At 41.0% G+C, this 27,918-nt stretch overlaps 1 protein-coding gene across 5 annotated transcripts; it reads left to right on the forward strand.

Annotated features, from left to right (window-relative positions):
- On the forward strand, window positions 1-26,983 carry PAIP1 (poly(A) binding protein interacting protein 1). Of its 5 annotated transcripts, none has more exons than XM_084801692.1 (11): window positions 1-120; window positions 1,847-2,016; window positions 9,852-10,037; window positions 12,455-12,567; window positions 17,021-17,132; window positions 18,607-18,732; window positions 21,026-21,132; window positions 21,625-21,742; window positions 22,286-22,340; window positions 24,715-24,808; window positions 25,778-26,983. In XM_084801692.1, the coding sequence occupies exons 1-11, from the start codon at window positions 81-83 to the stop codon at window positions 25,869-25,871; spliced, it is 1,215 nt and encodes a 404-aa protein (XP_084657818.1). In that variant the 5' UTR covers window positions 1-80; the 3' UTR covers window positions 25,872-26,983. The 5 variants fall into 5 exon arrangements, with proteins under 5 accessions (XP_084657818.1, XP_084657821.1, XP_084657817.1 ...); XM_084801695.1 differs by lacking the exon at window positions 1-120 and adding an exon at window positions 327-518; XM_084801691.1 differs by lacking the exon at window positions 1-120 and adding an exon at window positions 772-1,272.
- Window positions 26,984-27,918: the final 935 nt, after the last annotated feature.

A 27,918-nucleotide genomic window follows, 5' to 3' on the forward strand; every position in this document is an offset into this window, starting at 1 on the left:
TCCTTCACATTTTACAATTACTTAAATGATTTGCAGTTTTCTGCTCACGTGTTTTTATCGCTCGATGCTGGCGGCGGCAGATGCAAGAGGGTGCGGAAGGCGGCGGCGTGCAAATGGAAGGTAGTGCGTTGGGCATTGTTTTTTTTAAAAAAAAAAAAGTTTCTGGAGCGGGAGAGCGAGAAGGGGAAGCGGTTGTTGGCTTAGTGGATGGGTGTGAGCGAGTGTGGGGTAGCTGTGTGAACGCCTAGTGGGAACCGGAAGGCGGGTGTGTTTGGGCTTGCTCTCCCCTTCCCCACCGCCGGCTGCTGACCAAGCGGGCGGGCTTGGGTTGCACCCCGGGCCCCCTTCGCCGCCAGGCCTCGGGGTTCGGCCGGAGCGCTGTCTCTGCGCACACCTGCGCGACCCCCGAGGTGCGCGGCGCCCACGCCCCCCTCCCCCCGGATCACTTCCCCGGCGGCCCCAACCGTCAGTCTCGCACTTTCCTCCGGAGAACCAGCGGGAGGAGTCGGGGTGGCCGGGTAAGCGTCGCCCCCGCCACACACACTCACTCTCCCTCAGCCCGACCCCCCGAGAGCCGAGGCTGCCGGGCGCCTCTGGTCCAGGCGGTGGGGTGGAGCCGTGGCCCCCGCCATCCCGCCATCGCGCCACCCGCGAACGCGAGCGGCCGTTCGCCCGCCATCCGGCGGGAGGGCAGCCGCGCCCCGGAGCCTCCGGGCCGCGGGGGGCCGCTGTGACCCGCCTCCGCCCCTCTGCGCCGCGGGCGGGAGGGCGGGGAAAGCGGAGCTTAAGCGGGAGCGTCCGCCGGGAGCCGGGGAGCCGGGGAAGCGGGCGCGGTGCTGCGGCGCGTCGGCGGGGGCCCCGGAGCGCGGAGGACCGAGCAGGGCCCGCCGGCCTCCTCCATGAGGCCTGAGTGAGGCGCAGCGGCGACAGGCGGCGCCTCCCGCGCGTCCTACTCGGAGCGGCGGCGGCGGCGGCCCCCGTTGGAGAGCAGGAGCATGTCGGACAGTTTCGATCGGGCTCCAGGTGCTGGTCGGGGCCGGAGCCGGGGCCTGGGCCGCGGAGGGGGCGGGCCTGAGGGCGGCGGGTTCCCGAACGGAGCGGGGCCTGCGGAGCGGTCGCAGCACCAGCCGCCGCCGCCGCCGCAGCCCAAAGCCCCGGGCTTCCCGCAGCAGCCGCCACCGCTGCGCCAGCCCCGGACCGCCCCGCCGCCAGGGGCCCAGAGCGAGGCCCCCGCCGGCTCCGCGCGGCCTCCCCGGCCTGGGGCGCTCCCAGGTACGGAGCAGCTCGTGGGGCCCCGGTGCTCTTGGGCCAGCTTTCCCCCGCGGGCCTTCGCGCACGCCGAGCCCCGGCGAGCCGAATCCTCCCCCTGGTTCCCCGAGAGCATTCCCCGTGGGGCCAGCTCGGCACGGGGTAGGGACGGGCCACGGACTGGGTTTGGAAGGAGGTGGTGGCTGGAATCCTTTGTGCGCCCCGGCTGGGGGAGGGGCCGGGGCCCGGGGCTCCGGCGGGCGTCCCGGGAGGAAGTCAAAAATCGCCTGTCTCTTCCCTGGTGAACCCGGGCGGCAGGCGAGCATCCACTTAACCAACTCCTTGAGAGAGAGGGAAGGGGTAGGGAAAACTCTCGAATCTTCGTTTTGGAGGCAGGTGTGTGCACTCAGGAGCCAAAGCAAGGCTATTGTTCCGGTTTGCAAGCTCTTTCCACGACTCTTAAGGATCTTAACGTTTTTGTGTTTAGCTCCTAAAATCCGGAAGTTCTCAGACGGTTTCTCAGTAGTATGTACTTAAGTTACATACAAAGGGACGAATACATCTAGCACTGCTCTTTTTCTTTTTCTTTTTCCCTCAGAACAATCGAGGCCCCAGAGAGCTCCACCTAATTCACAGGATAAAATCCCACAGCAGAACTCCGAGTCAGCAATGGCTAAGCCCCAGGTGGTCGTGGCTCCTGTGCTGATGTCTAAGCTGTCTGCGAACGCCCCCGAATTCTACCCATCAGGTTACTCTTCCAATTATACAGTGAGTTCATTTTCCCCCCTCCTACAACTCTTGTGTTAATATCATTGAAATAATGTGGCTAGTCATTGACGAGAGTATGCTGGCTGCTTTCTGTACTGCACACAAAAATGCCTTATTCGTGGAAGTCATGATTCCGGAATATAATTCATAGTACGTGCGAGGTATTGGACTGTAAGCTTCTGAGAATAGGAATTCTTGTCTGTTTGTTTCACTGTTGTGTTCCTATTACTTAGAAAATATACATAAGACACAGACAAGGCATGAAAAAGCCTACCAAGCATATCTTCAATTTGTAGAACTAAAATCTACCTTTTAGCCTTATGACAACCTGTACAGTGTGCTGCCTAGAAAGCTTCCTATAATTTGATCCTCGGATATTCTTTGGTGTGCCCTTGGAATAAGTAGCCATTTTGCTGTAAATAAGTAGTCTCATGAATATTAAGAAATGCACACCTGGGCTCTTTATTCCTAGAAGAAATTTGTCTATTATGTTAAAATAATATTTTTGCTGTAGGTAGGTGTTGTATGCAGAAATATTGTAGAAGGTTTTGGTTGATCGGCTTCTATTGTTTTGATTTTGAGGCAAGCAAGGCAGTCCTCCTGCCTCAGCCTTCCACGTCTGGTTGCAGGTGTGCTTCACCAGGCTTAGTATGTAAACCATTTTGGCAAAGTGTTTACATAAGTATAATATACGTAGGTAGGTCTAAAAAACTCTCCACACTACTTTTTATCTTTGTCAGTACTATAGCTAATTGTAATTGGTCCTAATTTTCGTAGTAGGAAGCACCAAGCGTGGTTGGAATATACAGGAAGAAACTTGCTTTGCTTGTTAAGCCTAGAGGAGTCCATGCAGAGAGGTTAGCTTTAGAGAAGGGGAGGCAGTCACAGTGGGGAGTTGAGAAGGTGATTGATAACACCTCAGCAGGAGGCCTCAGTTTCCTATCCTGGTCTACTGAATGATAAAACAGTGTGAACAAGGCTCAATTTGACGGTAACACTCAAATTAGCATCACAACCAAATTGAAAAGTGACCACATCCTCTAAGCCGCATCTCTCCCTCTGTAACCACTGGGCTTTGTTTTGTTTTAGATGGTTTTGATGTGTATTCCTAATTGCCCTTGAACTTGATATCCTCCTGCCTCAGAGCCTCTCCTTTGCTGGCATGTTCCCCATCCCGGCTGTGACCACTATTTGGACATATAAAGTATTTTTTCAAAGCATACATAAATGAAAATCTTTAGATTCATATTGTAACATTAATTTGAGATCATTGATTCATATCTCTTGACTGTGTCAAGGTTCCAGTGTTCATTGGTCAATGGATATCTTTTGCCTTGGGGCTGTTGTGAGTAGGGCTGCTGTCGATGCCTGTGACCTGACTGATAAATGCCTTTATTTCTGCTTGGTATATAAAAGTACAATTGCAGTAGCCAGTAGAAACAGCCATTTCCTTTAAATGGACCGTTCCACTCCACTGTGTTCGTAGTGTCCGAGTGCCACTTGCTGTGCTTTCTAGTTGGCACCTGGCATTTTCTGTTTAGCCATCCCAGTGCGGTGTGCGGTGTCTAGCTATGGTTTCGGTTTTTCTTTCTTTCCTTTTTAAAAAAAGATTTATTTATATATATGAGCATCTATTTTTCTTAAAAGTAATCACTGCATACATTCTGTAATTTGTATTTAGTTCTCTTCATGTTTGATAAGTATGGAGAATCTGCAGTTTGTAGAGTAGAAGAAGCTCTGCACCTCTTAGGAAAATGCTTTGGGATTAGACAGGAGAAAGCATGAATGTGGCAAGAAGAGTAGTTGATTTGGTGAAGAGAGACATTTGTCATGGAAAGTGAAAAACAAGAATAGCTTGGCTTCTTGTCAGAAAGTTGTATTTGGCTCAGAGAGGGAAAGAACCATTGAAGAGCTGTGAGTGAGTAGTTGAATAAACTCTCAAGAATGTTTACTTTTTAGCAGCCAAAACCAGTTCTCATTTGTTTTCCTTCCCGTTGCTGTGGATATTTTATAATTTTATAATGGGAGGAATACAGGGTTTTTTTTTTTTTTTCTTTTTCTTTTTCTTTTCAAAGTCCTGAATACAGTTCAGATAACCATTTACTTATGAGTACATTTGTTTGTGGGTATGTGCAGCTGTTTGTCTGAGCAGGCCAGAGGGGTCAGATCTCTTCCGAGCTAGATTTACAAGATGCTTGTGAATGGCCATTGTGGATGCTAGGAAAGGAACCTAACCAACCCACCCACCTACCCTCCTTCCCTCCCTGCCTCTCTCCCTCCCTCCCTCCATTCCTCCCTTCCTTCCTACTTTTCTTTTGGGTTTTTCAGACAAGGTTTCTCTGTGTAACACCCCTGGCTGTCTTGGAACTCACTTTGTATACCAGGTTAGCCTGCCTCTGATTCATGAGTGCTGGGATTAAGGTGTGCACCACCACTAACGGCTTTCTTTTCTTTGTCCTCAATGATTAATTTTTATGTACATTGGTGTTTGGCCTGCATCTATTGTCTGTGTGAGAGTGTTGGATTCTCGGGAACTAGAGTTATGTAAGACAGCTTTGCCCACCATATGTGTGTTGGAAATTGAACCCCAGTCTTCTGGAAGAGCAGCTAGTATTCTTTTATTTTTTATTTTTTTATTTTTTGCAGCTAGTACTCTTAAGCACCAAGCCACCCTTTGAGCCCCATGGTGCATGCTCTTAACCACCGAGCCACCCTTTGAACCCCATGGTGCATGCTCTTAACCGTCTTTTCTATCCCACCACCAGCACTTACTTTGAACCAGTCTTTTTTATTTTTAGGAATTCTTTGGTATATCTATTAGTCCATCAACTAGAAATTTCTTTGGCCCCTAATGTCTGACCTTTTGTTTCAAAGATTGTTTTAATCAGTTGCCAGCATTTAGATTGGATATTGAAAAGTGTATTTCCTAGTTTCTGTTCAGATCATAAGAAGTAGCCATAATGGACTGGTTGAAGCATACTTAACAGTTTCTTCCCTGGCTGACTTCCTTTGCTGTAATTCTCTGAACTTCGTGGATACTTGGCCTTGCTCCCATGCCCTAGCCCCTTTCTCAACCTTAATAGTTTACACTAATATTTACTCATAGTTTAGTTAAATATTTTTCAATCCAGTTAGTACAGAACAAGAGAGTGCTCATTTGTCCCAATTCTTCAGATAAGTTCCTATGAGGGAAACTTTTCCTTAAAATAGCCATGATGCAAAGTTAGCTAGATTCACTCATTCCACATAGTATACAACGTAGAGAAAATTGTCCTTATGAAAGGCCTTTTTTAGAAGTCTCCTCCTGTTTCCAGGGATCCTTTGCCCCTGTTCTTCTATACATAATTGGGTCAGCGAGATGGGCCAGCAGATAAAGGCACTTGCTGCCAAGCTGATGACCTAAGTTCAGTTCCTGGGACCCGCATGGTGGAAGGAGAGCGCCACCTCCCACAAATTGTCCTCTGGCTTTTATTTTATGTGCATTGGGGTTTTGCCTGCCTGTATGTCTTTGTCAAATCTTGGAGTCATAAGATGCTACGTGGATGCTGGTAATTAAACCCAGGTCCTCTGAAAAGCAGTCAGTGCTCTTAACTGCTGAGCCATCTCTCCATCCTCCCTTTTTGATAGATTTGTTTTGTTTTGTTTTCTTCTGTGTCCTTTAGTTCTTTCAAGACCCTGTGCTCTGTATCTTCAGTCCTCCCCCTGCTCCTGCTGCTAGAAGTCCTGAGTTCTCACACTGCCTTAGCACGTTACTGTGTCCATCTGTTCCTGGCTATGAATATTTAATCATGGTTTACTTACCAGTAAAAAGGTTCCATATATAGGATCTCATAAAACATTTGTTATGAGGTGAAAATGTTAGTGTGTTACCATGCCATCACCATCAGGAAAGCTTTTTTCCTAAAAGCATCTTCCTTCAAATTACTGTTGTCCTTTTTCTGTCTTAAAAACTATCATTGGGAGTCTGGTGAGGTGGCAGACACCTGTAATCCCAGCACTCACGGAGGCAGAGGCAGCCTGGTCTACAAAGCAAGTCCAGGACAGCCAAAGCTATACAGAGAAACCTGTCACATGCACACACACAAAAAAACCCAAAAACAAAACACTATCATTGGTACTTGATAATGCTCAGTGAATGCAAATCTATGCATTTTGATCCGCCAGGTATGTTGGTACTGTTTTCATGAGTGTAAGTGATGCTCATCTGGTTTCTAAATATGTACTCTTCATAGCCTGTCTTCATTTCAGGCCCCAACACAATACAGTCTGCTCAATTTAAAAGTTCCAGTGTGCTGTGTCCTGTGATGTATGTCAAAGTTACTGTTCGTAGTCTTTAAAGACCTCTTTTATAATTATATTAGAACTACATATAGCATATTACTAGTTTTGTTCTAAGTTACCTTTGTGTATAATTTCCTTTACTTATAAGACTATGTAACCATCATTTTCTTTCAGAATTTAACCTATGAATTTGACACTGAGCATCACTTTTCCTCACTTAGCTCGCCTTTGATTTCTGAGTTGTTATTTCTCTATCATCTTTCCTCTCAGATTACAGTCCTTAATGTTTTTTTCCATTTTCTCACCTCCTTTGTCAATCCTGCCTGCTCCAGAATCTGATAACTCACTTTCCTGTGTACAAATAACCCTCAAATCTCATTATTTAGAACTCTAGGTTTTGTGTCTACATTTTTTCTTTACTTCTTCATGAGGCTCTTACATTTAAATTAAAGTATAAAACAGAAGTATCTTCTCTAGATCTTCATTTCTAATAGGGTTAGGGTAGTAGCTTAGCTGTGTTGACTCACCTCCCATCCTTTCTGTGGTTCGATCCAGCTCAGCCAAGTGGTCTGCACTATTCCACAGTCGCAGTCTCTGGCCAGGTTCCTCTCCCCGTTGCCTGGGTTAGCTTCTCCTAACAGTGCATATAAAATACCTTCTTGAAAGATGTATTTGTAAGTTAACAGTCCCTCACAGTCTTTTCCCATAAAATTATAAGAAAAACAAAGTAAGAAAAAATATTCTTCAGCTCAGAAATCAGCTGTCTCCATGTTGAAGACAGAAGAATTCCTCAAAAAAGTCTTGCACTAGAGAAGTGACTTCATATGAAGCAGACGTTAGACATTCTAAACACATTTTTGTCACAGTGAATTACACTTGATAGGAAATTAGTGGTTTTAGCTGATGTCTTCAGACTCCTCATCATTATATTAATAAGACCCTTTAAGTCTATACAACTAACCATGTATACCAAACCCTTTTTAATTCTAAAATTCAGATAGGCAGTGCATATATTAATACATATGCTTTTATGCTTAACTGTTTTTGCAACTTTCTAATGAAGTGGCAGTATTTCTAATATGAACATTTTTTTCATTCCAGATGTGTTGTCAGTTGCTTAGCTTTGCAGAAAGGTTAGGTCTGTACAAATAAGGCTTTTTCTTCTTTTTTAAGGTTATATATGTTATTTATTTAATAAATTATCTTGAGACTTTCTGGAAGGATGGACATATGTCTATCTTAGCATATATGTGAATTATATATTAAATATGTATAGATTTTGTCTTATTTTTTAAGGGGTTATATGAAAGCCTGTTCTATGAATACATAATAATAAATTTAACCAATTTCTTATAGATTGTTAGGTTTTTGGCAGTGAACATATTTAAATAATGTCAAATTTCTGTTCTAAGACTTAGTTATTTTAAGAATAGTGTAGAATATAAAAGTCCAATTTTTAGCTGGGCATGGTGGTGCACACCTATAATCTGAGCACTCTAGGAAACAGAAGCAGGCTGATCTCTGTGAGTTTGAGACCAGCCTGGTCTACAGAGCAAGTCCAGAACAGCCAGGGCTACACAGAGAAAACCTGTATCGAAAAACCAGGGGCGGGAGTATAATTTTTAGTTAGCTTTATGAACATAAACAAGTTATTCAAGTTGCATGCAGACATTCTATAAACTCTCCTACCTGCCTACTCTATTTAATTAGCCTCCTTAATGTGGCCTCCCAAAACCATACATGATCTATCTGACTCTTAAAAGCCACCATCTCTTCCTCAGTCTTCTGCTTTAATCTTTCTATGGATTTTTATGGGTTGACAGGGGGTTTTGTTTGTTTTGCCTTTCTGTCAGTTCAGATGTTAATTACTACTTAAATTTTTTTATATAATTTGTCTTATTTTATGTGTATGGGTGCTTTACCTACAAGTAATGTATGTGGACCACATGTATGCCTGGTGCCTGCAGAGGTCAGAATAAGGCATTTGCCCAAGACAGGAGCTCACAGGTGGTTGTGAGCTACCATGTGGATGTTGGGAACTAAATCCACATCATCTGAGAGAGTAGCAGGTACTCTTTTTTTTTTTAATTATTTTTATTTTATGTGCATTGTATGTCTACGGGTGTCAGATTTGGAATTACAGATAGTTGTGAGCTGCCATGTGGGTGCTAGGAATTGAACCCGGGTCCTCTGGAAGAACAGTCTGTGCTCCCAACGACTGAGCCATCTCTCCAGCCCGTAGCAGGTACTTTTAACCACTACATTTGTGCCACCCACCCCCAGATATCTCTCTGGGGACTATTACCTGGCCATGCTGTCCGTAGTTATTTCAACATCTGAGTGTACCTTGCATCGTGAGATTATGAAATGAGAACTTGGCTTTATTTGTGGCAGATACTGTGCCGTGAGCACCTGTGTGGTTTGTCACTTAGTAGGCACTCAGCATGTGGTTTGTTCTGAGACTCAGTCTCACTGTGTACTTCAGACTGACCTGGAACTCCTGATGAGTCCATCTCTGGTGCTGGAGTTAGACTGTGAGGTACACTCTTAATTAGAAAGAACATCTCCATCACAGGAAAGTTTGACCTGTGAACTCATGGACCCCAGAACTTACAACCCTTCACAAGCTGCTTCTCTGTTTTGCTTATTGTTTCTAATTTGAGTTTACTTGGAGAACGATAAATCTAATCAAGCAATGTATGTATTTGAGCACAACAGATAGATAAACTTAAGCATCCTTTGGGTAGTATTCCATGTGATAAGAGCAAGAAGGGTCTTACTCTAGCCTGCTATCTGCTTAATTCTATCAAGACTCCTGGCATTAATTACCAGGTTAGCAACTACCAAAAATGGAATATTTTTCAGTGGAAAATAGTATCTTAAAACTACTGCTACTATCCAGATTGGTTAGAAACCTAATAAAGCAGCCAGAAAGTCTCCTGCCATTTACATTGTAGTGTAATTTTATACTTAAGCAGTTAAATATGCTTCCCTGTCCATAGGCGTTAACAAGTAGATGACATAGCATACTAGCTTGGGGGGTTATTTTGTTTTCTTCTACTTGATACAGATGTTGTCAAACACCTATAAGGATATACCATACAGGACAAGGTAGAGGATGCTCTGGGCTAGCAATCCTGGTTTTTATATATTTGGTCCATCGTTTCCCTACAGTTTTAATGCAAATTTGTAACTAAGTCTTATTCATCTGTAACTAGAGTCTTTTTATATTGTTTACTATAGTGAATTACTCTAAAATTTATTTCTTTATCATATTGTAAGTCTTGACAGGATAGGAAAGACTTAGTCTTAACGGATCCCCTCCTATACGAATACTTGAGTTAGGCAAGGAAGAGGAGTAGCGGATTCACTTAAACATTGTGCTCTTTAGAGACATGTGAGAGTCCCTGAACAAAACCATTGCTAGAGATGGGGTCAACTTAAAGTTTGTTCTGCTAGTTACATGAATTAAACTGTTCTATTCTGTTCTTGTTTGGTTTTTTTGTTTGTTTGTTTTTTTGTTTTTGTTTTTGTCTTTCATTTTTGAACTGTAGGAATCCTACGAGGATGGTTGTGAGGATTATCCCACTCTGTCAGAATATGTTCAGGATTTTCTGAATCATCTTACAGAACAGCCTGGCAGTTTTGAAACAGAAATTGAACAATTTGCAGAAACCCTGAATGGATGGGTCACAACAGATGATGCTTTGCAAGAGCTTGTGGACCTCATCTACCAACAGGTGGGACGCATGACCTGGTAGCTCCTCTGGAGCCCATAGATGGTGTGGGTGCTCTTTGAAGGAGGCTGGTTTACAGTCAGTTCCACCCATACTCGTTAATGCTTTATGGTCAGTAGGAGCGTTGAAGTCGGCCTTGGCTAAAGTTCCTACAGCTAAGAGATACGAGGCTAGCGGCAGGCTGCACTGTCATTTGGCCTGCATAGCCACAGCTGTGCAGAAGCAGCATTTATGGCTTAGTCAAAGCTCTGCACACAAACAGAAACACAGAAGGGCTTAGGTTCTGCCAGGAGAATCCTCACCCGTCACACATTCCACAACACCCCATTTAGAATCCCCCCTCCCCCCTGTGTTTAATTGTGTAGGGGTTTTGGAGAAGGAGAGAAAAGGTTGTGAGAGAATTCTCTTGCCTCACAAACGAGTTCTCTTTAAAATTCCAAAGTGGTGTTGAAGATTGAGTTCAGTGGCATAGTACTGGCCAGACAACTGCATGGCCCAGAATTTAGTCCCCAACACTTAGACAGACAGATACAAATAAGCCAGACTACTAAGCAGTCCAACATTAAGTTTCATCATTTTTTCTTGTCTTTATTTATTCTTCCACTCTTTTAAAAAAGATTTACTTATTTATCATGAATACAGTGCTCTGCCTGATTGTACACCTGCAGGCCAGAAGAAGGCATCAGATCACATTATAGATGGTTGGGAACCACCATGTGGTTGCTGGGAATTGAACTCAGGACCTCTAGAAGAGCAGCCAGTGCTCTTAACCTCTGAGCCATCTCTCCAGCCCCCAGGAGTAAGTCTTCTTGACTAGCAATTCTGGTTGGATCTCCAATTTTACACTTGAGATGATGTCAAGTTTTGCATTCCCAGTGGACCTTGAGTTGTTTCCCCCACATGAACCACTCTCATTCTCTACCTCAGAGGTGGGGTATGCTCACTGAAATTTCAATGAAAGAATATACTTTGTTAAAAAAAAATCATATTGTAGGTGGAGGGAAATAAGTGTGGTATGGCTTAAACCAAGTGCTAGATAAATTCTCGTTTTCTGATGTAAGGAAACAAGTAAGAAATAGTGTTTAAAACTGAAAAAAAAAATCACATAGACAGATGCTGAAATCTTTCAGCCAGTAGTGAGAAAAGCAGAAGTTTGGATTTCTTTTAAGCATATATAATAAAAGGAGAAATCAGTGTTTTTTTTCCTTTGTGAAAGGAATCAAATATGAGCAAAAACAAACAAACAACAAAAGGTATAATTGAAAAGCATTTGCTATGTTTCTGATAATGCTACGCCTTCTACAGCTAGTTCACGTAGGCCAGTGGCTGAAGGAGCTCCTCTGCTGTCCGCTTCACAGGGACCTGGGCAGAACTGACTCGTTCTAGTCTAGTGCATTGATGCAGGAGGGGCAGGAGGGGCCGCAGGCCGCCGTTCACACTGGACTCTGATTCACTCATCACTCTATGACCTTAGTCAGGTTCTTAACCCCTCAGCGTGCGTTTTCCTGTCGTCTATGAGGTGGTAAACTGTGTCCTCTGCTGCTCTGTAAACTCTGCCTTGAAGTCAGATTTCTTTATATCACATGATCTTTGGACTCAGTGTTTTCTGACTGTAGTTTTTTGGTTTTGTTTATGGTTTTCTCGTCTTTTTTTGTTTTGTTTTCAGTTTCTCTTTTAAAGAAGCTTAGTTGGTTTAATTTCCTTTTTATTCTGTGTGTTTCGAGATGTCACACCAGGTACTATTAACCACTCTTGTGTGTCAAACTGAAGCTCAGGGATGTGGGGTTTTTTTGGTTTGGTTAGTTGGTTTTGGTTTTGGTTTTTGAGACAGGGTCTCTCTGCGTAGCTTTGGCTGTCCTGGACTTGCTTTGTAGGCCAGGCTGGCCTCGAACTCACCGCAGTCCACCTGCCTCTGCCTCCCTGAGTTCTGGGATTACAGGTGTGCACCTCTGCACCTGGCTCAGAGAGGTTTTCGTAATGGCCAAGGTGTCTTGTGGATGCTAAGGTCCCAAAGTCCGTCTCACCTGAGAATCCACGCTGACCGTAGTTTGGCAGCTCTTCTTGTCATTCACGACTGTCACCAAGAAGCTGTGTACATGTCTGTAATTTCTGAGAAAAATGGGTTGACACCAAGGTATTTTCTAATTGTTTTTTGTTTTGTTTTATTTTGTTTTGTTTTTAGGTAACCACAGGTAAATGAGGAATAGGAGAGGTTGCCTTAAACATTTTTCTTTGTACTGCGGTTCTTAGTATAAGGCTAGATGGGATGATTAATTTCCATATGCCTAACAAAAACCATATATATTATTTTTCTTTTTTTATATTTTGGTAGCCAAAATGCTTTTCCTCCATAAAATATTGCTAAGTGTTTGCATTGATGATAATGTATTTGTGTCATATAAAACTTTTCTTTTTAAAAGGCCACGTCTATCCCAAATTTCTCTTACATGGGAGCTCGCCTGTGTAATTACCTGTCCCATCATCTGACAATTAGCCCACAGAGTGGCAACTTCCGCCAATTGCTACTTCAAAGGTCAGTGTGAACATAAATTACACATAATAGAATTCGACCATTGATGTTTCCTAAAGACGTTATTGACATGGAGAGCCCAGGGGAATATTGGCAGGCCAAATACCTAAACCTTATAGAAATATGTTAGTTTTCCCTACAATAGCCTTTGCCTTTGGATTTAGGAATGCCTTTCTCAGAGACATCAAAATGATTACTGATGTGTTTTTTGAGTACTTTTGTAGTTCTGGTTCGAGAATTTAAGTTAGATAAAATAAGTAATTCTTTTTTTTTTTTTCTTGATTGATTTGAACTACCACCTGCATCACACTACATTCCTGAACTTAAACTTTAAATCTGGACTTTTCATAGTATTCCATCTATTGCTTGTTCTTGTCCTTCTAATTGCTATACAATAGTTTTTAAGAGCTCTAAAATTTTAATGATTTGGTCTAAATAGTTCTCCATTCTTGTGGACTCTTCTGCTGTGCACCTTTTTACACTATAGAATTAGTACTTGAATCACATAAGCATTGCTGCTGTTTATTACATCTTTAAGAGGAGGCATTGATTCATGAGCTATTAGGGGAAACCAATTTCCTTAAAATGAGTGTGGTAGCTCATATCTGAGGCAAGATTGGGATACATACTAAATTCCACTCCAGCCCAGGCGACAAAGCAAGATCCTTCCTCAAAAAATAAAACTAATTTCTCATCATTTGAGCTGTTTTTATTAGAAATAAGGTTATTTTCATGTTTTATTATCACTTGTCCACTAATTCTTTAAATATTCTTCCAATAAAGGACTGAAGATGTAGTTTGGGACTAGCACCCAAAAGCCTGAGTTCAGCTCCTCTGTACATGCCTGCATATGTGCACACACACACCAAAAAATTGATGGCTACAAATTCTTTCTGAGTAAGAATTCTAAAGATTGAACCCAGCCTACATGGAAGAGGAATCATCACAGGCCCCAACCCTGGACACAGAACTGCAGGCAGTGAAGGCATCATTCTCAGGGTGGGGAGAGTGTGATCTTCCCCATGTCTTAGGGTTTCTATTGCTGGGCTGAAACACCAGGACCAAAGCAAGGTGGAGAAGGAAGGGCTTAGCTGGCTCACACTTCCCCATCACTGTTGAGCATCAGAGGAAGTCAGGACAGGAACACAAACACAGCAGGAGGAACCTGGAGGCAGGAGCTGATGCAGAAGCTGTGGAGGTTGAGGGGTTGCTTATCATGGCCGCCCAGCCAGCTTACTTATAGAACCCAGAACACTGCTCCCCACCCCACCCCACCCAGCCTCTCCCAGGGATGGGCCCTCCCACTTCAATCACTAAGAAAGAGAATGCCTTACAACTGGTTCTTACGGAGGCATTCCCTCTTTCAGATGATAACTAGCCTGTGACAGGTTCACATAGAACTGTCAGCACACCTAGAGGAGAGCTCATTGGTTTTCCAGTACCACATGGTCAGCCCTGATGTCATGCATACAAGTAACAGTGTATGGCCTGAGCAAGACACACACACACACTTAAAATTGAAGAGGCTACAGACCATATATTTGAAGGGGGAGGTGCTTCATGGGAGGGGAGGGGAGAAATGAATGATGTAGATATTTTCAAAAAATTTAAAAGTTAAACCATTGATAAAGGTGGTACTTCAACATGTATGTAAAAGATGTCTCGTGCTAGCAGCTCAAATGGATAGCCATTCAGAGAAAAGGAAGGCGGAGAGATGGGTTCCTGTCCTGTGCCAGATAAAATACATCAGACTAAGTGAGACAAACGGGAAGTATTTAACAAAACTTGGGTTATCAAAGCTATTTTAAGCAAGACATTGTAGCCATAGACCACAAACTTAGATTAGAAAATTTAGTTAGATAGAAATTACATTTGAAGGAAGTCAAATTTATATGAAGTAAAAATTAGAAATTTTATACAATGAGCTCTTTTATATATTGGGAAGTCAAATTTATATGAAGTAAATATTAGAAATCTTATACATACAATGAGCTCTTTTATATATTAGTAAAGGAGATCTCTAGGAATAAGTAAGGAAAACCCTAGTGAAGCTGGAGAGATGGTTCAGCAGTTAAGAGCGCTGGCTGTTCTTCCAGAGGACCTGGATTTGATTACCAGAACCTCATGGCAGCTCACAGCCGTCTGTAAGGCCAGTCTTGGCACTCTTTTCTGGCTTCTGTGGGTAGTGTGTGCACATGGTACACATGCATGCAGGCAAAACCTATACACATAAAACTAGTAAAGTTTCAAGAAAAAGAAATATTTCAAATGACTCTGGATAAATGCAGTTTGGAAAAATAAAAATGGCAAAATTACACGTTTTTAAAAAACTGTCCTATTACAATTAAGTACAGATGGTAGTGTCTGGACAGAGAAAGGGCAATGCAAACAGGGTATGGTGCCAGACAGGCCACCTTACTAAATTTCTCATTGTTTGAGTTTTCTTTGACTCCCCACAGTGTGACCTTCTATAGTAGTGTAGTACTATCAAAGATGCTGATTCGAGGACATGCTGATAGTGAGTGGGAAACAGAGCACAATTCTGCCCTAAGAGCACATACCCAAGTGCTTTGGAAAGGACAGGGTATTGGGTGTGGCGGTTCTTTTTATAATTGAGAATGGTTAGCTTTAGAGGGTTAGGGTCCTTTCACCTGGAACATCGTCCATCTGTGGGGGTATGGGTTTACTTGGATGCATACATTGTGTTTTAATGTCCCATAGTCTTAGAAATTTATAAAAGAAAAGGTTTTTTTTAAATCTAACTTTAACAACAAAATTGTTATAGAAAAGAAACTAGAAAAAAGGTGTGGATAGCTGAATTGCCCTTGATTTACTTAGCCCTTTGTTATTTAACCAGTCCCCTTTCTTTTCTCCATGTATCTTCTGATGAGAAATTCCTTTAATATGTTTTGAGAAGGTAACAAATCTTAGCTGCATTGACTCAAAAGACAATGTTCATTAAAGTACAGCTGTGGCTATTAGAATTAGCTACATATGAAGAATATATGTCAGTTTGTGGACCTTTCACACTGTCCAATAAATGTTTGGGCAATAGAGGATTTCTTTGCTGAAAGGAAGAAAGAGATGGGCCTGGTGGCGCACGCCTTTAATCCCAGCGCTCGGGAGGCAGAGGTAGGTGGATCTCTGTGAGTTCAAGGCCAGCCTGATCTACAAAGCAAGTCTAGGACAGCCAGGGCTGTTACACAGAGAAACCCTGTCTCAAAAAAACAAAACTAAACAAAACAAAAAAACAAAAAATCTGTCTGTAAACTGTTCAGTCTCCAGAAGCTAACTGCTGATCCATATTTCCAGTCACTTCCTTTGTCCTTTTTAAAAAGAGAGCAACTATCAACATCAGTTTTATAAAACAAATTATTTTTCTGAAACATTTTTTACTACTTGACTGATTTAAAAAGAAAGAAAAATGCCAAAATGAAAACCTTTAAAAGCATCCATTTTAATAATAGTGGCTAACACGATAATTCTTCTCTAGATTCCATGGTAGGCAGATTGGAATTAGTTTATATATCTTGGAACTGTGAGTATAAAGGTAAAGATTTCTGTTCATTACTCATGTGAGTACCAAGTGGGAAAAAATGAAGCCAGAGAAAGTCAGTTATTGGACATCTTTACTCTCCATTGGCAATAGAGACACATTAACTACTTTGAACTTTGTGGTTTCAACTGGTGAGGGTCTGTTGGTGTGTGTGTGTGTGTGTGTGTGTGTGTGTGTGTGTGTGTGTGTATTTGGTTGGTTGGTGGTATTTCCACCCTCCATGTGGCCCTGATGATGTGTAGTGGGAAGTATAGAGTAAGGGGCTTAGTGTTTGGGGTGCAGACTCTAGTCTCAGATCTTGGGAGGCAGCGCGGTATAGTTGTGACTTGAAGGCATGGCTAAGTAGCATACTGAGTTCAAGGCCAGCCTGAACAACTTACCAAAAAACTATCCAACAAGATACAGAAAGGGGCTGGGAGACAGCTCGTAGTTACGTTGCCACATGCACACGGGTCCCAGAGTCAGTCTCCAGTTTTACCAAAACCAAACCAAACCAAACTTATGGTTCCCCACCCCTCAGCTTAGCTGGATACACACCTACATTCTTTACCAAAAAACAAAGCCAAAAAACTGTAGAGATGGATAAAAGTGGTTCTTCCTTGGCCCCCCTAAAAAAATTTTATTAGACATAGAGTATTTTTTCTTTCTGTTTTTAGTGCTGAAGTGTCTGAACCCTGTGAAACCTATGTTGCTAATATTGTAACTGGATCTTAATAGTTTTACTCCACTCAGTGCTGTCAGTAACACTGCAGTCTTTGAAGAGGTTGGGTAACACTGCAGTCTTTGAAGAGGTTGGGCGGCCATTGTGCTTGCCTTTATTGCTAACTAGCCCGACAAGTACCTTGTTTTACTGATGAAAAGCAAAACTGTGTGAGCTGATAAAAGTTACATTTTCACTAGGTGCCGGACGGAGTATGAAGCTAAAGACCAGGCCGCCAAAGGGGATGAAGTGACTCGAAAGCGATTTCATGCGTTTGTTCTGTTTCTGGGAGAACTATATCTTAACCTGGAGGTGCGAGCATTTCTTATTAGTACTCAAGGCTTGAGCACATAAAATGCTTCCAGGAAGGAATTTTTGTTCATATTCTAGTTTGCAACATCAGAAATAAACTGGGAAGCCGGGTATGGTGCTGCACGCCTTTAATCCCAGACCTTGGGAGGCAGAGGCAGGTGGATCACCGTGTGTTTAAGGCCAGCCTGGTCTACAAAGAGAGTCCAGGACTGCTAAGGCTACAAAGAGAAACCCTGTCTGGGAAAACCAAATAAATAAATAAGTAATTAAGCAAACTGGGGAAAAATTAGTGCAGGGAGCTATACTACACGATAACTGCAATCACAACCCTTGAGAGGAATCTTGAGTTTTAGTTTAGCCTGGGCTACATATTAAGACCCTGTCAAAGTTAAAGTGAAGGGAGAGAGTTAGAAAAGACAGGAAATCTTTTCATACCTAATTATACTTGAATGGAACGGTGATAATTTTTGTTCTGCTCATTAGCAGGATGTTCCAAAACAATTACTGAGCTTTAAAAAACCCTTGTGTTCTCAGGAAGCTAACTAGGTGGGCATCGCAGTTGCAGCATTTCTCCTGTAGTCTCTCGTGTGCTAGGGTTAGAGGCCTGGCCCATCCCCAGCTTTAGTGCTGTATTTTAACCGTAACAGAATAACCAGGCTGGCCTCAAACTCAGCGATCTGCCTGCCTCTGCCTCCCGAGTGCTGGGATTAAAGGTGTGTGCCACCATGCCCAGCCCATGTTTTCATTTTCAATTAAATAAGAGATAGAAAAATAACTTTGTAGGGGTAGAGAGATGGCTCAGCTGCTGAGAGCATTGGCCACTCTTCCAGAGGACCAAGATTTGATTCCTAGCACCCACTTGGTGGTTCACAACTGTTTATTTCTCCAGTTCCCTGGGATCTAACTCCCTCTTCTGGCCCCCATGAGCAGGACGCATGTACATTATGAGCAGACATAGATTTAGGCAAAACACCCATAAACCTAAAAAAAACTTTAAATACTATTTTTTAATGGTAGCTAAATTGCAGCATGTTTAGTAAAGCAGCAATATTGAAGTGGACTTACATTTCTGTGATAATTGGAAGTATTTCATTTATTTTTTAAGAATTATTATTATGTATACAGTGCTCTACCTGCATGTACACTTTCAGGCCAGAAGAGGGTGTCAGATCACATTATAGATGGTTGTGAGCCACCATGTAGTTGCTGGGAATTGAACTCAGGACCTCTAGAGGAGCAGTCAGTGCTCTTAACCTCTGAGCCATCTCTCCAGCCCTAGAGGTCTTATTATATAGCAGACAACTGTAACTAATTTGATAAAGTTACCACAGTGTATTCCTGTGATTTCTTTTTTTTTTTTTTCTATTTAACTTAAATACTTATTTTTACAACATCTTACTAGGCTATTTATTTATGTCTATATTACATGTGAGTGTTGTTGCTCTTAATTGTCTTACTGTCTTTCCTCCTAAAGATCAAAGGAACAAATGGACAGGTTACAAGAGCAGATATTCTTCAGGTCGGTCTTCGGGAACTGCTGAATGCTCTATTCTCCAACCCTATGGATGACAACTTAATTTGTGCAGTAAAATTGCTAAAGGTTGGTTTGTCTTTAAACAAAAAAAAATTTTTTTTAATTTATTTTCTGTACATGTGCTCACATGTAGTCAGAAAACAACTTGATGGTTTTTCTTTCTGCCTTGTGAGATTCTGGAAATTGAACTCTGGTCATAGGATTTGGAAGCCTTTACCAGCTGAGCTATCTTACCAGCCTGTACTCTGTAGTTGTAACTTTTACCCATTTGGTACATAATTTAGAAGAAGGAAAGGATGTTTAGTACACAAACTCGAGAATAATTTTTGAAGCTGAATATTGGCATCTTAGGTTTGGCTTTCAAATATGTTAGAAACAATGTAGTAAATACTTCATGTGTATATGTGGATTGAAAATAGAAGGAAAAATGGAAATCCTTTACCCCAACCCATGTCTGTAAATTCCCTTCCCTTACTATGTGTGTATGTCTTTTAAAAACTTTTTTTTTTTTTTTTTTTGTGACAAGGGTTGGTATGTTTGGGTTTTCAAGACAGGGTTTCTCTGTGTAGCTTTGACTGTCCGGAACTTGCTTTGTATACCAAGCTGGCCTCGAACTCACAGAGATCCGCCTGCCTCTACCTCCTGTGGGCTGGGATTAGAGGCATGCGCCACACTGCCTGGCATAAAAAGGTTCTTAATCTATTCAAAGTCTCTTATTTTGTGGCTCCCAAGTGGAGAATATATATATATATATATATATATATATTTATAGATTTGTTTGTTCATTTGTTTATTTGTTATGTATACAGTGCTCTGCCTGCATGTACACCTGCAGGCCAGAAGAGGGCATCAGATCTCATTATAGATGGTTGTGAGCCACCATGTAGTTGCTGGGAATTGAACTCAAGACCTCCAGAAGAGCAGTCAATGCTCTTAACCTCTGAGCCATCTCTCCAGCCCCAAATGAAATACCTTAATCACACCAGAGAAATTTATATAAACATTTATATTTGTTATAAGTATGTAATTTTATAGTATATAATATAAATATATTTGTATAAATAGTGTTATATTTAAATTAAATCATTTATCCATTATTTTAATGAAAATTTGAGCTGCTTTCCATTTGGCTACTATAACGTTGCTAGTAGTCTTTATCTTTTTATAGATGCCTTTAAATTTTTTAACAGATTGAGGATCCACAAATCTGTTTTTATTATTTTAATAATATTTTATTAAATTTTAATAGTTAACATCAAAGTTTGCTAAGCTATAATATATTCTTCCTAGTAATGAATGAATATACCTTTCTCCATCTTCCTGGAAAAAGTATGATCAGTTTGGGTATTCGTGGATGAATAAAAAAGAAAAAAATAACTTCACTTTTGAAGTTAGTACCTGATCAGTAGGCAATTTAAGCATTCCTTTGTTTATCAGCCATTTGATTGTCTTTGTGAATGAATGTCCTGTTTATATCCTTAATTTCTTTCATTTTAAATATTTTACACTGTGTGTGTGTGTGTGTGTGTGTGTGTGTGTGTGTGTGTGTGTGTTCATGCATGCACAGAGCAAGGCAAATGAGTACAGAGGGCAGGTTGGGGAGCTGGTTCTCACCTACCCTGTTGAGAGAGGGTCTCTTGCTTGTGGTACTTGGCTGCATACTCTAGGCAGTCTGCCTGGTGAGCTTCTGCGTGAGTCTCCTGTTTTTCACCCACTCCTGTTCTCAGCCCACTGTACGAATTCTGGGATTACGAATATGTACCACCACATCAGCCTTTTTTACAGGCTTGAATGCAAGTCATCACATTTGCACAACAATGCCTTTATGGGATAAAGTTTAGTTCTCCAACCCCTTTTATGTTTTTCTTGATGGAGGTTTTTTTGTTTTGTTTTCATTTTTTTAATTTAAGCTTATACACATGCCTGTGTGTGTGTGTGTGTGTGTGTGTGTGTGTTGAGAGGGTATCTGGCTGTCTTGGAATAGCTTTGAGGATCAGGCTGGCCAAAGATCAGCCTGTCTCTGCCTCCCAGGTGCTACCATTAAAGGTGTACACCACCACATTGAGCTGTTGATTATATTTTTTAAAAGATATATTCACTAAAATGTAATAGCCATTCTTAGTCATATAGGGAATATAACATGTAATTATGGATGTGAAGCCATATATCTTTATTTTCTAATTAAAGAAAAGCAGAGATGGTATAGAAGTCTCTGAATATAGACAGTAGGCAGATAGTGATTGGAAATACCCAACCATTTAATTCATCTTTAAGAAAAAAAACTTCCAGCTTTTGCTAATACATTTTTTAAATTTCTCTTTTATTGCATTCCTGATTTTACTGACATCTGTGCTTTTAGTTGACAGGGTCAGTGTTAGAAGATACTTGGAAAGAAAAGGGAAAAACTGATATGGAAGAAATAATTCAGAGAATTGAAAATGTTGTCCTAGATGCAAACTGCAGCAGGTAGGAAGAGAAACCAGTAGAGCTCATTCTTTTATTATTTTCTTTCTTTCTTTTCTTTTTTATTTTTTTTCCAAATCTGTATACTTGATCAGAGTAATTAAGATCTATGCATCAGTCTAGTATTTTGCCTTATGGCTTCTCACTAGTAAGTTTTGTCCAGCTATACCTAAAGTTGAAAACTTAAAAATTTCTTTGTGGTAAAATATGATGAGTTTGTTGAGAAAGAAAATGATTTCAACTTTAAACATGGGCCCAGTGTTTGTGCAGTGAACTGTACTGTACTGTGAGACCAGTGTAATTCAGGACAGTTACGTGGAGCAGATTCAAACCCTTTGTTTGGGTTTGTTGTGTAGTGTGTGTTTTGGTTTGATTTGCTTTCCAGACAGGGTCTCTCTGTATAGTTCTGGCTATCTTTTAAGTCACTGGAAATATTCTAGAGCCTGACAGATTGCATTGGATGCATATTAATTTGTTTTTAATTTTTGTCTGTAGAGATGTAAAACAGATGCTCTTGAAGCTTGTAGAACTTCGATCAAGTAACTGGGGCAGAGTCCATGCAACTTCAACATACAGAGAAGCTACCCCTGAAAATGACCCTAACTACTTCATGGTACGCCATTGTTTATTTGAAGTGTCGCTTAATGCTTTGTCTTAGTCACTTTTTATAGATGTGATAAAACACCATGACTAAAACAACTTAAAAAGCGTTTAATTGGGCCTATGGTTCCAGTTAACTCCTTAGCTCCTCCTTTTTCTCAGCCAATCAGGGAGGCAAGGTTACAAAAGTCATTTGTGTTATGTGCGTGTCTGCTTGTTAAAGACTGCAAACCGACCCCAGAGGGCAAAATAATTAACACTAGAATACATTGCGCCAGACCAACCCCCAACAGGATAGTAAGAGAATAAAACTAAGTCAACATTAAATCACAGTTGTGCCAGGAATGGATCAAACACTAGACAGCAGGGCACAGAGTTACAGAAGGGTAAGATGACCAAATGGAAACCTAAAAGGCATGTTTCCCAGGAAACTGGAGGGGCTGGTAGGAATTTAGGGGCGTGTTATTTGTGTGTAATGTAACTACAGGTGATTGATGTCAGCCACAGTACTGTACTTTGAAATGAGTACCTATTGTTATCATTTCATTCACCCCAGAATGAACCGACATTTTACACGTCTGACGGTGTTCCTTTCACTGCAGCTGACCCAGGTATGTTGTCTCTTTCCCCACCGCCACTCGACCACCCTTTTTAAAGGTGGTAAGCTATGTAAAATCACCCCTTTGCAGTACAAAGATTTCATGGTAGAAAAGTGTACAGTTAACTTGACTATTTAAATCAATTACTTGGGACCATTTTAAGTACTTTGTTGTGTCTTACACTTTCCCGGTCCAAGATTTCATTCCCCCCCCCCCCCATTAAATGCTGCCTTTTTGGGGGATTTTGTTTTGTTTTTTTGAGACGGGGGTTTCTCTGTGTAGCCCTGGCTGTCCTGGACTCACTTTGTAGTAGACCAGGCTGACCTTGAACTCAACAGAGATCTGTCTGCGTCTGCGTCCCAAGTACTGGGATTAAAGGCGTGCGCCACCGTGCCCAGCAAATGCAGCCATTTTTATTTTATATTTTCTCTCAGCGTTTGTTTTCATCTTAAATTTTCAAATGACTAGGATCAAAGGCAAAGATGTTCTACACAGTTAGCAGCTTCTATTAATGTTATTACTTACAGATTCTATTAGTATTTCCATTCAGATTTAATTAAAATCCAAATCTCTGCATACCTTCTAGTAAAGGGTTATTTATAGGGAAAAAAATGGCAGTAATTGTCACAGGTGGGACATCAGACTGAGTGAAAGAAATTCTTCTGATTTAGTGCAAACTATAGCCAGCTCTAAGTGGGGTTTTTCCAGTTGTTTCCTCTAAATAACAAGCATTGACTATCATGTGCTTCTGGCACAAAGGGGTCCCTTTCGGGTGAGGGAGTAGAGCTAAGTTACAGGCGTAAGCATCTTCAGCTACACGAAGCCAGCGTTGCTGGGTTGCTTCCCAGCGTGGTCATTCCATTTAGCTTTCCAACCCTAATCTTTTGTTTTTTATTCTTGGCAACACTTACTAGCTTTAACTTCTTTCAGACCAATTCTATGAAATTTTATGTAGTTATTTTTCATGATTAATAATACTGAGTTTCTTCCTGTGTGTTAAATCTTTGTTTTTTGTTTTCTTCGCTGGACATTGGCTTTCTCACATATTTCTGCTGGGTTGTTTGTCATAGCGAGTTGTGATTCCTCACAGAGTCAGAAAGGGAGGATCTTGGTCAGCTATTGTTTATGCCTTTGTGCTGTGTGGCTCTTTCCGTTTTGTATGTAACATAGTTTCATACACATACTTTGACTTTCATCAGTCTTGTTTGTACTGATTTTTACTTAATTATATTTCATTTTCTTCTAAAAATCATACTTTGTGCTGGGTGTGGTGGTACACGCCTTTAATCCCAACACTCAGGGAGGCAGAGGCAGGCAAATTTGCTGAGTTTGAAGCCAGCCTGGTCTACAAAGGGAGTCCAGGATAGCCAAGGACACAGAGAACCTCTGTGTCCCCTCAAAACTTATACTTTGTTGTTTTTCCTATTTAAGTCTTTAATCTACCTAATTTTTACATAGAGATTTTAGTAGGTATTAAGTATTTTACCACTGTATTGTCTCAGTAGCAGGTATTAACTTAGTCCTTCCTCTTCTAGTTGTAAGAACCTGCCCATGGTATTCTGAATACTATTCATTCCTGTGGATTCTTTGCTGTTATATTTGTCTTTCTATACCAATAACCCATTCTTAACTGTTCTCATGTAAATCATGCTGTTTGTGGTAGAACAAATCTAGGTTGGCCATGATAGCTATATGGAGGCTGAGCCAGGAAGCTGAAGTAGAAGCCTTTGAGCCCAGGAGTTTGAAACTGGCCCAGGCAGCACAGGAAGACTCTGTTCCACAGAACAACAAAAAACACAACATTATCCTCATTCATCTGATGATTTGGTGATTACTTTTCCAGAGATTGACTTTGGTTTTCTCCAGTTGATTTTTTTTTAAAACTTTTTAACAACAACAACAACAACAACAACAAGCCACATAAAAAGTAAAAACAGCCTGGTGTAGTAGCACATGCCTTTAAACTCAGCAATTGGGAGGCAAAGGCTGAAGTATCTGTGAGTTTGAGGCCCACCTGTCTACATAGGAGCTTTGAGGACAGCCAGCCAGAGCTACATAGTGAGACCGTCTCTTGAGCAAGGTTAAAAGATTCAGAGTTATTAGTTCAGCTGTAGAGTATTTGCCATAACGGAGACCTTAGGTTCAATCTTTAGTAGCCAGATGTAGAAGGTACATCTAAAAGGATAGTGTGTAAAGATGTTTCAGGATCTGTGAGCATGCAACAGAGCAAAGGCTAGCTAATTAGAATGTAGGTTTTATGAAAGCATCTTATGTAATTTTTACTATTTAAACTTTAGCCTTTTTAAAGTCATTAAGCAGTTTATAGGGGCAAAACCTGCTCATTTCATAAGATTAGCCACACATTTTTTCCTGTGTTGCCTTATAGATTACCAAGAGAAGTATCAAGAGTTACTTGAAAGAGAGGACTTTTTCCCAGATTATGAAGAAAATGGAACAGATTTATCAGGGGCTGGTGACCCGTAAGTTCTCTTTTTCATTCCTGGGGTGTGTGTGTGTGTGTGTGCGTGTGCGTGCGTGCGCGTTAGTGTTATACATACATGTGTACGTACGTATATGTGTGCAGGCCAGAGATTGGTGTCGGATGTCTCGTTTAGTCACTGTCCACATTATGTTGAATCAGGCTTTTTTGCTAACTCTGGAGGTAACTGATTTTCCTTAGGTTGGTTGATTTACAGGAATATGCCTGTCTCTGCCTCCCCAGATCTGGGATTACGGTCACTAACCACCACACCCGGCTTTTCACATGAGCACCGGGGAGCTGAACTTGGGTCTCCATGCTTCATAGCCCGCTGCTCTACTCGGAACCATCCTCAGCCCCAGATTACTATTTTCCTATGAGGTTTTTGTGCTACATTTTGAGTATAAGCCAGAAGAAATATGATAAAGTAATGGCATAGAGGAGCCTGCAGGATGGCTCAGCTGGCAGAGGTACTGGGTTCACAAGCCTGACGACTCTGTTCAGTTCAACTCCCATTTAATTGGTGGATATAGAAAAGTGATGGCACAGAGCTGTCCTCTGACTCCCATGGAGGCACCTCTGAGTGCTGTGATTACTCAGTGCACCACCATGCTGCAGTGCTTTGTGCCATTTTAAACTCCTGGTCCTTGGCGGACACCCTGCGTTATATAATCTCCAAAGTAGCTTCCTGTTATACAAGTCTGGTGTCAGACATGCGGGAAAATGACCTTTGTATGACTAGCCTTGCAGAAGTAAGTTTGATGTTAATTAGACATAACCACCAGAAGGATATGGAAATTGTTCTAGTTAAAGTGTCTGTTAGTAAGGTGTGAACTTACACGTGTCAAGCCTTTTATTAACTTGAAGTGCATCGAAAAATATAACAGAATTCTGTCTAGGAAAGTATAGTTTAACATCTCCAGATTTGAAAAAGCAAAGGTATATGAATCATTTTTGGCTTCTTTTATAGATACTTGGATGATATCGATGATGAAATGGACCCAGAGATTGAAGAAGCTTATGAAAAGTTTTGTTTGGAATCAGAGCGTAAGCGAAAACAGTAAAGTTAAATTTGAAGATACCAGTTTTTAAAAGAAAGTTTGGTCTGGTGATTTAGCAGAACACAGGAAAGCAAGAAACTGTGTCAGACTTATACCAAATTAAGGATGTTGAGTTATGTTACTAATGTGTGCAACTTTAATTTTGTTTAACACTACCTGCCAAATAAACTTTATTCCCTGTAACTTAAAATGTGTATATATATATACATATATATAATAGTTTTATTATGTACAGTTAATTCTACTGTTTTGGCTGCAATAAAATCGATTTTGAAATAAATGAAATGTTGAAAGACAATTTTGCTAGCTGGTTAGATGCTTATTGTTCAACTTCTTTTTCTTGAGGTAAAAAGTCTTAGTATGGAAACACATTACTGCAAAAATGTAGCGTTCTCCTTTAGATATGACTATTACAGCTTTTATTTTATTTTAACATTTGTTTCTCTATAAATTGACTTTCAAGTACTAATCACAATCATGAAAATCTTCAGCACCAAAGTCTTGGAGTATATAAAGACTTATTTACATATGTAGATGCTATTTGATACCAAGGGCTTTTTAAATGTCATTAATTTAATTGTGGGTGAGGCTTAGAACACCAGCTAAGGAACCAAGGCTCTTGTTTGAGGATTTATTCCACTGTAAGAATCATTTGGTTTTTTGTTTGTTTGTTTGTTTGCTTCACCCAACTAACTTCATTACCCTCCGTCCTGCGATATTATTCTGCTTATTCATCCTTATTTCATAGCATGGGTTGCATTGACTTTTTTACTAGAGAATTTTACTAGGTATTTGTCATTCAAGTTTTCATCTGCTTTATAATTGAGATACCGTGAGGATCACTTTTCTAATACTTTTACTATAATGTACCACCTCAGCCCAATTTAAGTAATGTTTTTACCTAATGTCAAATCTTTTTCCAACTAACTAAAAATAAACATATATAAAAGGGTTACTTGTAAATATGCATGTAAATAGTTCTGTTAATAACTCATTGTTTTACATTTGGTACATCTGTGTCTGCTTATACACTTAGTTTTCCCACTTTTCCGCTTGTCTGTTCACTCTGTATTAAAATTAGAATTTGAAAATAAAACTTAGTTTGTTTCTTCTAACTAACTTCATTTGTTTGTTTGTTTCCAAGACAGGGTTCTTCTTGTGATAGCCCTGGCTGTCCTCTAACTCTCAGAGATCCACTGCCTCCGCCTTCCCGAGTGCTGGGATTAAAGGTGTGTGCCACCACACCTAGCTTCTTCTAACTTTTAAAAAGGGTATTTTAAAGAATTTGTTGTTACATTTGCTTACATGAAATAAAGATTTAAAAGTTCAAGAAATCACAATAGCAATTGAATAATTGAATTCAATAACAAACCTAGAAAATTAACAAAGTAATTTTTAGAGTCCATGTTATAAAGGGCAATTTATTAATTGGCTGTTTTGGCATTTGTCATAAAATTGTTTCTTCTAAATGAGTGCTGTAATGTGATGACTACCAGCACAGCTCTCAGTCTTGGAACATAATAGTCACAGCACATTAGAGCAGATAACCAGGAGATACTAGGCTGTATCTATTTTAACATCTGGTTGGTGTGTAAACATCCACTGTTTGTCACTAATTACTGTACTCATAGTAACTATCAACATACTGCATGCATTGGTAATCTGGTGGTAGTTCATCTGCTTAGTATGCCAGAAGGCCTAAGTTTGATCCTAGCACTAGAGTTAAAAAAAAAAAAACACACATTAGTAGGAAAAAAGGCTGGTGCTAGCTTGAGCAGCTGGGAGCTGTAATCGTTGGAGCCCTCTTCTGACATGGCTGTGAGAGGACTTGGAGCTACGTCTAGACCTGAGCTGCTGACTGAAAGGTTGACATTTTACAGCTAGCTTCTTTTATTTCTCTTTGACCTCTCAGAGTATTTTGGCTGGATTCTGAGAATTGGCATACCAACACAGGAAGGAACTGCATGCAGAAGCCATACATCAGTACTTATTTTCTTGATCCTAAATGAGTCACTAAATATCAACGGGGTGGCCATTGAAGAATGTATAG

Source organism: Acomys minous (assembly GCF_964271855.1).
Source record: "Acomys minous genome assembly, chromosome: 11".
Taxonomy (NCBI): domain Eukaryota; kingdom Metazoa; phylum Chordata; class Mammalia; order Rodentia; family Muridae; genus Acomys; species Acomys minous.